The sequence below is a fragment of the Tetrao urogallus genome (assembly GCF_951394365.1).
Source record: "Tetrao urogallus genome assembly, chromosome: 5".
NCBI lineage: Eukaryota > Metazoa > Chordata > Aves > Galliformes > Phasianidae > Tetrao > Tetrao urogallus.
In genome coordinates, this window is record NC_136818.1 from 8254978 (window position 1) to 8268423 (window position 13446).

General features: G+C 47.6%; 1 protein-coding gene across 1 annotated transcript; it reads right to left on the reverse strand.

The window, feature by feature from the left end:
- Positions 1–4633: 4633 nt before the first annotated feature.
- On the reverse strand, positions 4634–12801 carry LOC306946287 (cytochrome P450 4B1-like; the record flags this gene model as incomplete). The annotated part of the gene is made up of 12 exons (XM_079535273.1): positions 4634–4802; positions 4956–5038; positions 5413–5477; positions 5569–5702; positions 5994–6187; positions 6589–6695; positions 7146–7297; positions 7621–7745; positions 8456–8583; positions 8892–8936; positions 9598–9742; positions 12622–12801. 12 exons carry the CDS (start codon positions 12799–12801, stop codon positions 4634–4636), a joined length of 1527 nt encoding a protein of 508 aa, XP_079391399.1.
- Positions 12802–13446: the final 645 nt, after the last annotated feature.

Below are 13446 nucleotides of genomic sequence, written 5' to 3' on the forward strand. Positions count from 1 at the left end.
ATCAGCTGCCGGACACTGAGGCTTCTGAGTTGTGTGGGTGTTTCTCTTTGACTTAACATGTCTCCAAAACAAGGGTCTTCGGAGGGATGGACACCTTCCTTTATTATTTAGTCTGGCTTAGAACATAGCTAATTGAAACCCATGTTTTCTGCTGGTAGAATCACTTTACTGAATGTACACAGCCCTAGTTAGAATGTTTAAACATTTGGGACAGAAAGTTTGTAAGAAAATATCCCACAAGTCTCATTCTCTGGGTATTACTTGACTCCATGATAATATTTGAAGGCTAGTAAACAGGGTGACTTTTCCCTCAGCTGGCTTGTGAGCTGTTTGTTAATGATTGCAATGAGTGCCCTTGGTACGGGCAGTTTCATTTATTCCTCTGAGCTATCCACCCCTTGTGAGAGCTTATAGGATAAGCCTGAGGAGGGCACTTTTGCTCTGACTTGAAAGATGTCACATTTATGAGCTACTCTACATCTGTTCCTGGGCTGCTCACACTCTTGCTTGTCTTCTGGTGTTGTATGCAACACCACGAATCTTCAGCATTTCCCTATAAAATGTGCTGGGATAACTCAAGCTAACTGGACTCTTGATAGCATGATGGGAAGATGTATTGCAGAGAGCTGCACCCCTGGAACTCCTTTAAGATGGTGCCTGTTGTTCTTCAGGCTAGGAGAAAAAGGAGGCTTATCCCCTGGCTGGTATTTGTCATTGTGCTTTCTGCTCTGCGTCATTGCTGACATGCTGTATTGACCCAGAGCCTGGTAAATTATTAGAGCCACATCAACCAACTATTCTGAAGTTTAAAGAAAACACCGATACTTCTTGTAAGGCAAAGCTGAGGATTAAACTGTTGGCTTGGATAACTTCTATGACAGGATAACTTCCATGACAGAGCAGAGTGTTTTCACACACCTGGCCAGCTTCATGATGCTCAGTGTATCATCTTATCCCTAGATGGATTTGTGCAAACATCCAGAGAGTGAGAAGTTGCTCAGGAGGCCAAAGATTGCAGTATGTCAGCTCAGGCATTCTTTAGGGAAGGAATTCATCCTACATTCATCCATAGCCCAAGCAGAAGAGATTCTATTTGCTCTCATGCTCCTGAGCAGGAGTGACCAACTCCAGAGGTTTCATGGCTGTGGAAGATGCATCTTCTCTCTACCACACAGCACCTCCAGCTCTTCCTATGATCATCCTCCATCATCTTCAATGTTGTGATTAGTGGGTAATTAGGAGAGGAAGCATTGTGCGCTGATTGGCAAGCTGGCTGGGAAACCAGATGAAATCACAGAGAGGATTTGGACAGATCTGTCATGATACTTGGGGTTAAACTTGAAGTTCAAGCAGTGCATGCTACAGGAGACCCCATTCCCAACCCCCAGTGTATCGTGGACTCTATTTCTCCTTCAGGTGTTTCTACTTCTCACCCATTTTTAAAAAAGCTTTCAGTCTTGTTCAGAGTCCCTCCAGGAAACAGTCCATCAGCATTCAGCCTCTCCTCTGGCCTTACGCATGACTATGGATGGGAGAGAGAAAGGGGCTGAGGGCAGTGGGATGGCTTCTGTGGGTCATTTGTGCTGAAGACCTGTAGCACGTGCAGGGAAGTTGGGTGCCTTGCCAGGGTTGTGTAAGGGATGAAGAGAGAGATGGGGGCTGAGCTGCTGACAATATCAATGGAGCTGTTTTGAGGTGTCCTATGACACCTATCCCATTACCAGAGTGACTGATCTGGACCTGCAATCCCCTATAAAATAGACATAAAATAGGTAGAGAAATCACCCAAGACTCAGGGTGGAGTCTTGGGTGATTTGGAGGGACCTGTCTGGGGAATCACTGGTATGGAGTCAGACTAAACTTTATAATTTCCTAGAAATTCACACTGGGACAAAGTCCCTGGAATCTGTGTTTGATCATGGGTAACTGAGCAAGGTGGATTTTTACCCGTCTGGTTCCCTGGTAGTTATTAAATAACCAGTATCAACGGCTGAGCGTGGAGTCAAGGATACTTGGGTTGTCTTGAAGGTCAAGTGAAAGAAGAGCCTTCAGCTGATAGGGAAGACAGAGCAGAGTGACTAAAGCTTCATTTATGGGGGCTTCAAGCTATGAAATTTGCTCTTGGGTTTAGGGAGTCTTCTCACTTAATATAGACACCTCAGGAGAAGTGATGACTTGGTGCATGCTGTTAGCATCTATTGCAGAAGGGCTGCTCTGTCAAACAGGTGAAATGTAGGTGGCAAATTAGTATTTTGCCCCTGAAATTGACATTGCAGCAGCTGCTTCCCTGGGTGTGCCTGTGTTTATTCAGGTAGGAAGAAGAACCTGAGCCATCTGTCCCTGTGTATTCCTGTAGTGCTTAGTGCTGACAGATGAGATGTAGTTGTGTTGCCAACAGAAATAACATTTCAGGCTTCCTAACGCATGATATATGAGGATATGATGGAAAGAGACCAGCAAGTGTCGCAGAGTAATGTGAGCTGTCTGGATCCCATCTGACCACACACATCTCTAGGGTGAATTTATGTCTGGAAGCATTTAATACAGCTGTCTTACAACTATGCTGCAATATTTATTTAATTTACAGGCTGCTCCCAGCTTAAAATCCCAGTGGGGGTTGGATGGGAACTGCTGGTAGCACCTGATATCAGGTTTGCAGTGAGAGCCACGTGGGTCCTGTGCAGGGACCGCATCCCCTGGGGACAACGTGGCACCCTCTGTGCTTGGTGAGAAGGTGACACCAATAGGTTGATGTGGGTTAATGAGAGATGGGGTTGTTGAACTGTAGCAATGAAAGGAGTCTAATGAATACATACCTTACTGCACTCAGCAGAGCCCATCTCTTGAGAGCCAGTTAAATTAGTTATCTAAAAGACTGAATCAGGCAGTCCAAGGTCAGTTCATCATCTCTGCAATTACTGTTTTGGCAAAAAGTAGGATTGAAGAATGAGGCAACCTCTCTGTATCTAGAGCTCGGCTGTCTTTATGGCATTGCTCCAGGTTATAAAATCTCATGTGAACAAATCTCTTTATTACTGCCAAGTATCTTAATATCAAGCAAGGGGAAGTTACCTGGGGCGGAGGGGTGGCACCCTCAGAAATCACACACTGGAAGGTGAGCCCATGGCTCGCTCCCTTTCACAGACATCCTACAGTGGGATGGGGGAGAAAATTGAAAAGTGCAGAACTTGTGGGTTGAGATGAGAACAGTTCAGTAAGAAAGAAAACAAGAGGAAAAAAAAAGATAATAATAATAATAAAAAACAAGTGATGCACAATGCCTGCCAACAGTTGACCAGTGCCCAGCAGTCCCTTAGCAATGGCCATTTTACCCAGCCAGCTCCCCCAGTTTTACTGCTGAGCACAGTGTTATAGGGTACAGAATATCCCTTTGGCAGGTTTGGGTTAGCTATCCTTGTCTGTCCCCTCTCCATCCAATACAAAAATGTATGTTGTTTGGTTCTGGTGGCTTCAGTTATTTTGATCAAAAATTTTTCTCATTTTGTACTTCAGAATACATTGGCAAGGTACATTCTGCAGTAAATGCAATTGCCCTTATGCTTGAATCTCAGAATAGAGCTGAAGGAGACTCATTTCATTTAGTGAAAGGAGATGCAAGGGAAGGTTTTGGAGAAATATTTGTATTTGTGTATCCAGGTTTGGTGTTTGCTTTGATTACAATAGGAGGATATTACTGATTCACATTACTGTTATGGGCCTCTATCTCTTCAAAATACATTTTTTGAGAGGCTGCTGCACAGCCAGCCATCTGCTTTGAGGTTTTGTGCAATGCCTGCATCTGTTGTGCTCTGTGTGTGCCCTTACAGAGCTGCATCCTAACCACCTGAGCACTTTCTCCAATTTATCGAGATTATTTCAAATCTTAATACCACCCTTCAAATTGCTTGCAGACTCTCCAAGTTTCAAAACACATGGATTTTTTTAATAAGTATTCTCTCTATTCCATCATCTCCCATCAGCAGTAAATTGAGGACCTTTCAGTCCTATGCTTAACAACCTCTGTAAAACATTGGTTCGGGTTGGATATTAGGGAAAAAAATATTGTCTTGGAAAGAATGTTGATGTGCTGGCACAGCTGCTCAGGTAGGTGGTGGGGTCTCCATCCCTGGAGGTGTTCAGAAACCGTGGAGTTGTGGCACTGAGGGATACAATAAAAGGGCATGGTAGGGATGGGTTGATGATTGGATGATCTTAGATGTCTTTTTCCAACCTTAATGATTCTATGAGATGCTGGGTTGGCTGGTGAGACTGAGCTGGTGAGCATTAGCAATCCAAACTCAATACAGCAGCTGTTAACAGGAATCAATGGTTTATTAATGCAAAAATTACATCATATTTTGCAGCTTGAGCAAAAGTTCCAAGCCCAAGCTGTAACCAGTGCATTGAGTGCAATCAGGCATAGAGAGAGAGAGAAAAAAGAGGTGAGGTGAGATCAGCCCTGAGCTGACCTGCAGGCACTGGGGTGCCCACAGGGACAAGTTTGGCTGCTGGCAGCCATGCAGGAGCAGAGGAATCCTCATATCCTGAGCTGCTGTGAACCTTGTATCCCAAGCAAACATTTCATCCCGGTCTGTTTGGTCCCTCCCACTGATGCTCAGGCCATTTTCCAGCATCAATGGATTTTCTTTAAGTACAAGTGAATGCCATTCTTGGAGCGAAGGATGATCTGAGGTATCTTATGGGGGGGATTGGTGAGGTCAGGGGACAGCTCGAAGCGGAGCAGGATCAGCGCCAAGGCCACCTTCATCTCAGTCATGGCAAACTGCTGCCCAATGCAGTTCCTGACATAAAGACAGCAATCACCCAGGGGACACGAGCAGGGGACAACCGAGGGGGGTGCAGGGAGGAGCCCTTGGCACATGCTCCATTGGGCTAAGCATTCCAGGGACATGGATTTCTGCATCCCACTGCTCTTCCCATGCCCAGTGTTTTACCTCAATCCAGCAGCAAAAGGCAGAAAGGCGTGAGAGTGCCTGCCAGATACATTCTCTGGAGAAAACCGCAGTGGGTCAAACACCTGGGAATGAAGTATGTACAGCAAGAAAGAAACAGTTATTTAAGGAGCAAATGTACTGTGATTGGTACCCTCAGAAGTGCAACACCCCATAATTTCTGAACAACTCCACTGGAGAGAAGATGGATTTTGAGGTGAACTGGAACTCGTATGCCAGACTCCCTTGGCTTCCAAGGAGCAGCACAGCCAGCACAAATCAGGCAGAGCAATGATTATAACTAAGAAACTGTGGTGCACGGATGCAATTTAATTCTTCACCTACAAGCTAAGCAAAATCATCTTCATGCCTGCTACTACAAGAAGCTTCCTGAAGCATTTAATTGCTACACCCAATGCAGAGGCAGCACAAATGCCACTGTTTGAGCACCAAAACTTACCAAAGGATCCTTCCACACCGAGGGATTTCGGTGAATGAGATAAATGCTTATTGCAGTGACAATGCCTGTGAAGTAGTTGAGGAGAAGAAAAAGGCTCAGTGGCACAGACACACAATTTTACTGCTGTAATGTCGAGCAGAATCAGAATCCACAGACCTTCTGGCAGGGTGCGACCATCATGGAAGGTGATGGGCTTGCTGAGCTGCCGGGACACACCAGGCACTGGGGGGTACAGGCGAAGGCTCTCCTTGATGCACATGGTGCTGTAGGTCATTTTCCCCAGGTCTTCCCTGCAGAGGCAGGGGATGCTGAGCTGCAAGTGCCCTCCTGCTCCCCCCTTGCAATGACTGGGGCATGGAGGGAGCATGGGCTGTTGCATGCTAGGTGCCCCAACAACATGAATAGCCATTCAGCAAGATTATGGACAACATGATGAAAGACATCATGGTGAAACAAAAAGCCACGGCTACAACACGCATGCAGCTATCTGGAAAAAAGCAATCCCTTAACACTACAGCTCCCAGGGCTTGAAGGCACTGCTCACTTAGGAATGATTGCAATGGGGAAATGTGCAGCTTTACCACTGAATGGTGTTCTTCCGACTGCCCAGGATGTCCTGGATCTCCTCCCTGCACCGTGCCTGGTGCTCAGGGTGTGATGCCAGGCAGTACAGGACCCATGAGAGCCCACTGGCTGTGGTGTCATGCCCCTCGAACATGAACGTGTCCACTTCAGCACGCAGGTCTTCATCAGACAAGCCAGCTCCGGTCTCATCCTAAAAACAGAGACATCTTCAGTGGTCCCATTTAACTCAGGAGGGGACATTGCAAAGGGATGTGATGATGGCCTTGAATAATTCTCTCCATAGACTGAACTTAGGGCCACTTTTTTTTTTTTTTTTTTTTGCTTGTAAAACCCTTTGTCTCCCTTATATTAAGACCGTGAAATCCTTCTCCAGGTTGTCTTCCCAGACAGTGCCAGCATCTCAGTGGTTGAACACTGGGACATCTCCATTCTTCCTCATCTGGGTAGGGCTGGGCATGATGCCTTCAGCTGATGTAAAACAATGCCCCCGGGGATGTCTGTGAGTTTGTGGCACTGCCACAAGGACTGGATTTTGCTCCCTATGGCATGTGTCCTCTTCAGCTGTGATGAGGCATGCATCTCATTGCTCACCTTGGCGCAGAGCAGAATGTCCAGGAAGTCCAAATGCCTCTTCTGCTTGATCTTCTCAAACTCCTGTTCATCTTTAAGGGACTCCTTTCGCTCCTGGATCACTTTGTCTGTGTAAATAAGAGCTGAAGACTCAGCAGGGCAGCAGATGCTGAGTCTGGAAATCACCTCCTGAACACAAAGCTGGCCAAGAAGGTGGCTTCCTTCCTGCTCCTAATGCACTGATGTGTATTTCTACGTGCAGGTAGTTCTGCTTTTTCAGGAGTATGACAGTAAGTGACATACACGTGGCTGTTGTTGCAATAGCAGATTCCTTTCCACAAACTTACTTGTCCACCACAGCTCACTTGGTCTGCAGGATCATAGTATGGACAAGGAGGTAACTGATGTACAGAGCTCCCATGGGGATGCCTGATTCTCAGCTCTGGATGGGTTTCTTTGGGCCAGAGGCTGGAGACAGCAGATGTGGCAGACATAGCACTTTGGTCACATCTGTTCCTTGAAGGCTCTTTCAGACACCCTATATGAAAACTTTGGGAGAGGATAATGGCAATGCATACCTGTGTGGTCGTGAGCAAGCTGGCAAATCTTCCTGAACCGATATCCGTGGGGGCTGAGCCAGTAAATGAAGTCATTGTGGTAGGGAAAGATGCGGAGTCGCTGGTGTACCATCTTGCACAGGTCATAGACAGCCTGGATGTAGGTGTTTTGCCTGGAAAGAAGGGAAGGGATTCACAGAGCTGCATACGCTGGGAGGGCACTATGTACCAGCCTGAGTCTGCTCTGTCCCCAGCCTCACTGGGGTTCATCAGGAGCGACTAACCAAGTATTAAGGAATAATGGCATCAGGAAGGCTTCTGCAAGCCTTCTGTAAGAAGGCTGCTCCACTACTACTGAGCAAGTGCTTGCCCAACAGACCCTGCAATTTGAGTCAGGTTTATTTAGGTCAAAGTCTAAATTTGGGTGTGTTTCGACAAGCAGTTTGCCTGCTTTCTCTCTGAGCTGCAAACTTTCAGCCAGGGCTTGGGCACTGACCTGTTGGTTTGGCAGTCGCTGTGGTAGCTGAAGGCACATTTCATGATGCTGTCAAGAGTCATCAAGCTGACGTGCTCAAAGAGCTCCACCGGTTTCCCATTTGTGATCACCTTTTCCCATTTATCCTAGCGGGGAAAGGAGACAGAAATGAGAATGCAAAGCACAGTTCTGCACTCACCTTCCCATTAAGCAAGTGCTCAGCATGGGATGTGTCCTGAAAGAAAGGAGAAGTTAAGAGGATTTCTTAATTGCAGTCAAAAGTCCGTTGAAGGGAACCAGCAGCCAGAACAATGTGTGCTGGCACCAGGTTTCCCCAGCCTCTTTTTTCTTTATCTCTCAAGAACATATGACTGTAGTGCCTAGGATGCAAGCTTCCAATCAAGGCTTTTCCTGCATCTCATGATTTCTGTTCCACTATGTTTTTTCAGCATAAAATATAGGAGGCTCTTGCTCAATTCTTCCCACAGGGTATCCTAAGAGAAATCATAAGTGCTGCAAAATTATTTTGGATCCTCTTTCCTTCTGGAACTATAAGGAACTGGTGACCAAAAAGCTGAGAAAGGGAAAAGAGAAAGGAGCATGGATGCACCTGAACTCTCACAGCATGAAACCAGGCTGGGAGCAGTGCTTATGTGGATGGAATTTTGTCTTTGGTACAGATTGCCACCTAGTGGAACCGGCTGACACAACTGGCCTCCAGCTCCTTGCCCAAGTCACAGCTCATCTTTGCAGGCATTAGCAGCCAGGACACTGCAGGTAGGCTCTTGTCTCATGTTTACAATCAGGATCATGGGTGATAACATAGGACAGAGAGAGGTACAGACACTGCCCCTACCAGCATCACATTGGTAGACTCTGCCATGAGGGCTACATAAGGCTTCAAGACGTCGTAATGAAAGCCTGGTGTTAGGAGCTTCCGATGTTGGTGCCATTTGGGCCCGTGGAGGATCAGCAAGCCGTTCCCTTTGGAAATACAATCAGTGAACAAGGAGAATGGCTTCTACAGACACAACACAACCAGATCTGCCTCAATAGATCATTTCCAGAGGTTGTGGTCACCTCCAGGCGTAAGCAATTCTCATTTGAATGAGTGGCTATGTTTGAACTTTAATTTAAAATCACAAAAACTAGCATTATTTAGCACCTTTTCCAATAAGCAGAATAAATTCAGGGCATTTTTGGAAGGAACAAGTGCAATGCTGCTTATTTATAACGTGTTCCCAACTCACTTCAGTATAGTTCCCAGTAGGCAAGGGCCTGGGAATACCTACCAATCCATGGGATAAGGTGCTTATAGCTGAGGTTATCCTTGGGATCTGTAAAGGAAAGAGGGGAGAAGAGAAAGAGAAAGAAATGGTAAACATTTTACCAGCAGCACTCCACTGGTTGGCACCTGAAAGCTCACCCTGGGGTATTGCTTTTGGTTGGGTATGAAACTGAACTAGTGGCACCCTTGCAGAACTGACCACTATTTCACAGCAAAATACTGTTGGGCCTAGTTGTGAGACAATGTATAAATGCAGATGCTCAGACTGGAGTAAACAAAAGTACTGGTAGTCCAAAGTCAAATGGGCATGTTGCAGGGTAAATGATTAACCCTCTCAGACACACTGTTGAGCACCTTTCTCACTGGAGTCACCAAACCAATGGCTCAATGGGACTGAGCCAACACCAAAGCTCTGAGCTGCCTTCTCCTTGCTGAGATTAGGCTCTGAGAAGGGAGCTTTTCAAAGAGGACTCAATGAAGATAGATCTGCTAGTAGATTTCGAGGACCCTTGGTCCCTTGCAGCCCTCAGTGGGCCATGCAGCTGCACGCCTGGAGCACACAGCAGCCAGTTCTCTCTGTAAAATAACCCAAAGTTGGTTTCTCTAATATGACCTGTTTGTGACACCTTGCCTTGCTGAGAATTGCCATCCTGGCATGGGAAAGCTGCAGTCTGTGGCTGCTGCTCCACAGTTGAACCACTGCTTCTTACCTCCTCTGGCAAAAATGGCTTTGGCATATTCAGGGTTGGAGACCACCAGGAAAGCTGAGAAACTCCCGAACCAGACAGGGTGGGCATATTGGTACTTCAGTGCCCAGGCCTCTGTCTTTTCCAGCATTTCTTCTTCATTGAGAAACTGTAGTTGTGGAGAAGGGAAAAGAGACAGAACGCTCAGGTTTGGTGAAAACACAAAATCTCCTTAGCAGCTGTTTTCAAAAGCTGAAGGTCTTTGTGTTTCACAAAGCCAAGCTATCATCAACAAGGAGCTGCCCTGGGTTTGCAGGGCAGGAGAAGTAAAGGTGCTTATTACTTTCAACCATCATATAAAATAATTATTCCTTATCAATTGATCTTAGTCAAGGAGAACACCCTTATGGGCAGAAGTGCACACTGCTTATTGCTGCATGCATGGATGTTGATGCTTGTAGCAATGGTAGTCGGCACTTCCCTCTTTGAAAGCAGTGATTGTTTTATTGCTTTTACAGCCAATTTTACTGTATATAAAACAGGCAACAAGCAACAAACTGGTTAGATGGGTTAGTGCAAAGAGTCGTCACAAGCAGAGACCAAAAAGTCCACATGTACAAATTGCCTTTTCTTTAAACAAAAGCTGCTCTGCCAAAGCTGCTAACTCGTGCACAAACCTAGTCCAGCTATGACAATGCAGAGGGAAGGATTTTGGTGAGCTAGGGCTGAAACGGTAGCTGCTGAAGTGCAACAAATTCGATAGCAGTGTAGAAATGAACTGAAATGTCACCCTATTTACTGAATTGAGTGAATGTTTGCTCAGTTCCTTTAGTGCTGACTTCTCTTGGCTCAGCTGTTTGCTTGGCTGGCATTTCTCAAGTTGGTATTTGTGCCCCAGCATTGTCCCAGAGGGTCCGGCAGCAGCCAAGCCCCCACCAGGCTATACCTTAGACAATGTCAGCAGAGAGGGGACTTGGCATGGTGCCTCTGTTTCCTCCTGTTGGTGCAATAACAGAAAACATAAACATGCTGGAAGAAACTGGGGCAGCAGTAAGTCTCACTGTACTTGGCTTTTCCAGATGGCTTAAGAGCCAGCAACAGTCACTGCACCTTTAGAGCATTGGCACCCAGTTTGATCTGTGCCACAGGGAGTAATCCCAGAGCAGAAGGCAAATGAGTTCATATGCAAGGAGAGGCTATCGAAGAATCACTGAGGTTGGAGATCATCCAGTTCATCCTCACCCCAACATGCCCTGACCACATCCCTCAGTGCCACAACCCCATGGTTCTTGGACACCTCCAGGGACGGTGATCCCACCGCCTCCTGGGCAGCTGTGCCACTGCATCACCTCTCTTTCTGAAAAGATATTTTTCCTAATATCTAACCTGAACCTCCCCTGGAGAAACCTAAGGTCATGACCTCTAGTTCTGCTGTGGTTATCAAAGAAAGACAGAGAGGAACATCCACTGACAGCTCCTGCTTCTTTACCAGAGTTCCAGACACGAGGCTTTGGGTAAAAAAAAAACAACAGCAGCAACAACAAAAAAATACAAAACAGCACTTCTGTTTCTTCCTCCCTTGGGTGTTTTGAGAGGAAAGTATAACCCCAGCTCTTCTAAGGAAGATAAGCAATAGCATGATCTCACATCGAAATGCAAGCTTTGGAATGGATCCAGCATTAAAAGCATCTGGGAAGAGGTGCCTAAGGGGACATTTAATGACCACACACTGATAACAAATGAAGGAGAGGAAATACAGGAGCTGAAATCTGAGCACTGAGCTGCCCCACTCTGGGTCAAAAATAAGCATCCTCCACCGGATGCTGAAACAGGCAAGATGCACATGAGAGGCTGTTGAGGGACTGAGCCCTCCTGGGCCACCTCCTTCTGCTCTCCAGGAGCTGAGCCCATGAGGAAGGGTAGCCAGGAACCGATGCTCTGGGTTTTAATAGCCATGGTACTGCAGTGAGACAGAGCTAGATGGAAATAGGAGCTCTCAGTGCTCCCCTGAATACAGCTGCTAGACATCCTCCATCAAGACACCTACAGATGTTGCTTTCAGCACTTGTCCAGGGCACTGACAGCTTCCTTCCTGGCTCACAACTGCTGGCTTCTAGCAAACTCAGCAGCGCTGAGTAAAACTATCAGAACTCTCCTTCAACAACAGAAGCATGCCCAACATAAAAGGTTACCTTTGTCCAAGGTGAAAGGTAAACTAAAAACAACCTGACGATTGCTGGGTGCCAGTGATCAGCACCAAAGAGTTCCATCCCAGTATAATCTGGCACAGCTGAGAATCTGATGAACATGCTCTGCTTAATTGCAGTTTTAAAGTCTAACTGGCACTGCAACAGCCCCCCAAGCTGTCCTGGCCTCATGCTTGTATTGCCAAGAGCTCATTCGTACTGTCAGACACAGGAAGACTGCAGTGTGGATGTGGTCATTCAGAGGTCTCCTATCTGGCTGAACCTTTTCACCAATTTTTCCGCCTTGCTCTTTGGGTTGCTTGTTATTTAATGTGCCAGGGCAGGGGATCAGCAAGCCCAGTTGAGGGGTCAGCATGCTTTTAGAATCACAGCACAGCTTGGGGTGGAAGTGATCTTAAAGACCATCAGGGCCAGGATGCATTCCACTAGAACAGGCTGCTCAAGGCCAGGCTGGATGGGGCTTTGAGCGTTTCCAGCACAAATTCAAAAGCTTTTCCATTTTTGCTTTAATTAAAAAGCCTTTCACACTGCCCAGCTCACAAAGCTGCCAGCAACCAACAGCCAAGCTGATCTGCATGGAAAAATGCATAGCTTGAGGTACAGCCATGCACTCCAAGCATGACTTTTTTTTCATATACATGCGTGTAGTTAGCCAAGATGTCAAATCAACCTCCTAAAGCCTTAAATCCCGTCTCCTCTCCTTGCCAACCTATCGCATCTTTTCCCATCGCATCCACACGCCGCTCCCAGCAGAGAAAAGGCACGGGGAGCAAACGGTCCTCCCACACATCACCCCCATGCGTCACCTCCTCCCGCAGAGCCCACCCTCGCCCCGCCGCACCTCCTGAACGTGTCCGAGCAGCCAGTGCGTGGGGTGCCCAGGGAAGGCGGACAGAGCCCGCAGCAGCTCCCGCCGCCGGTGGTACAGCTGGATGGCCTTCAGCAGCACGCACGTCAGGCAGAAGACGGCGACTAAGTGCAGCACCCGAGCCACATCCACGCCGAACCAGGACGCCTTCATCCTTGCGGTACCCGCGGGCACCGGCGCTCTTATCCCCGCCGGCGGCCAATGCAGGGCGGAGGGGCCGGGCTCGCGGTCCGAGCGGCCGCCGAATCACGGCAGCGCTTATTGAGAGCGGAGCATCCAGCCCTGCCCGGCGCCGGGGATCGGGCAGAACGGGAGGAGGAGCGCGGGCGGTGCTGGGCACTGAGGGAGGAGGGGAAAAGCACGGAGCTGCCGGGGATCTGCCTCGGGTTCCCCCCTGTCACCTCCGTGTGTGTGTATATATGTTCCTAATTGCCCCAGTTAATTCAGTTTAATTCTCGGGAGACCCGACGTGGATATTTGGCAAAAATAATGTGTGTAGAGTTTCAAGGCTTTACTCCAGTGATGCTCTCGTCGTGTGACTCCCTGTGCGACCTGAGCTATAATTTTAAGCTGTAGCTTGAAAACCCTTAGGACAAAATGTGGAGGTGCATTCTCCATAGCGAGCTTGGCAAGGGACGGACAAATTCTGTCAGAGGGCAAGTCACAGACAGAAAGCAATGCCCAAAGCCGTGGGCTGAGCGATGGCTGGGCGTTCCTGCAGCAGTTTGCACACAGTGGTACCACCAGGCTTTGGGGACCGCTCCTGTGTGGCTTCATGGGGACAAACAACGGGCACCA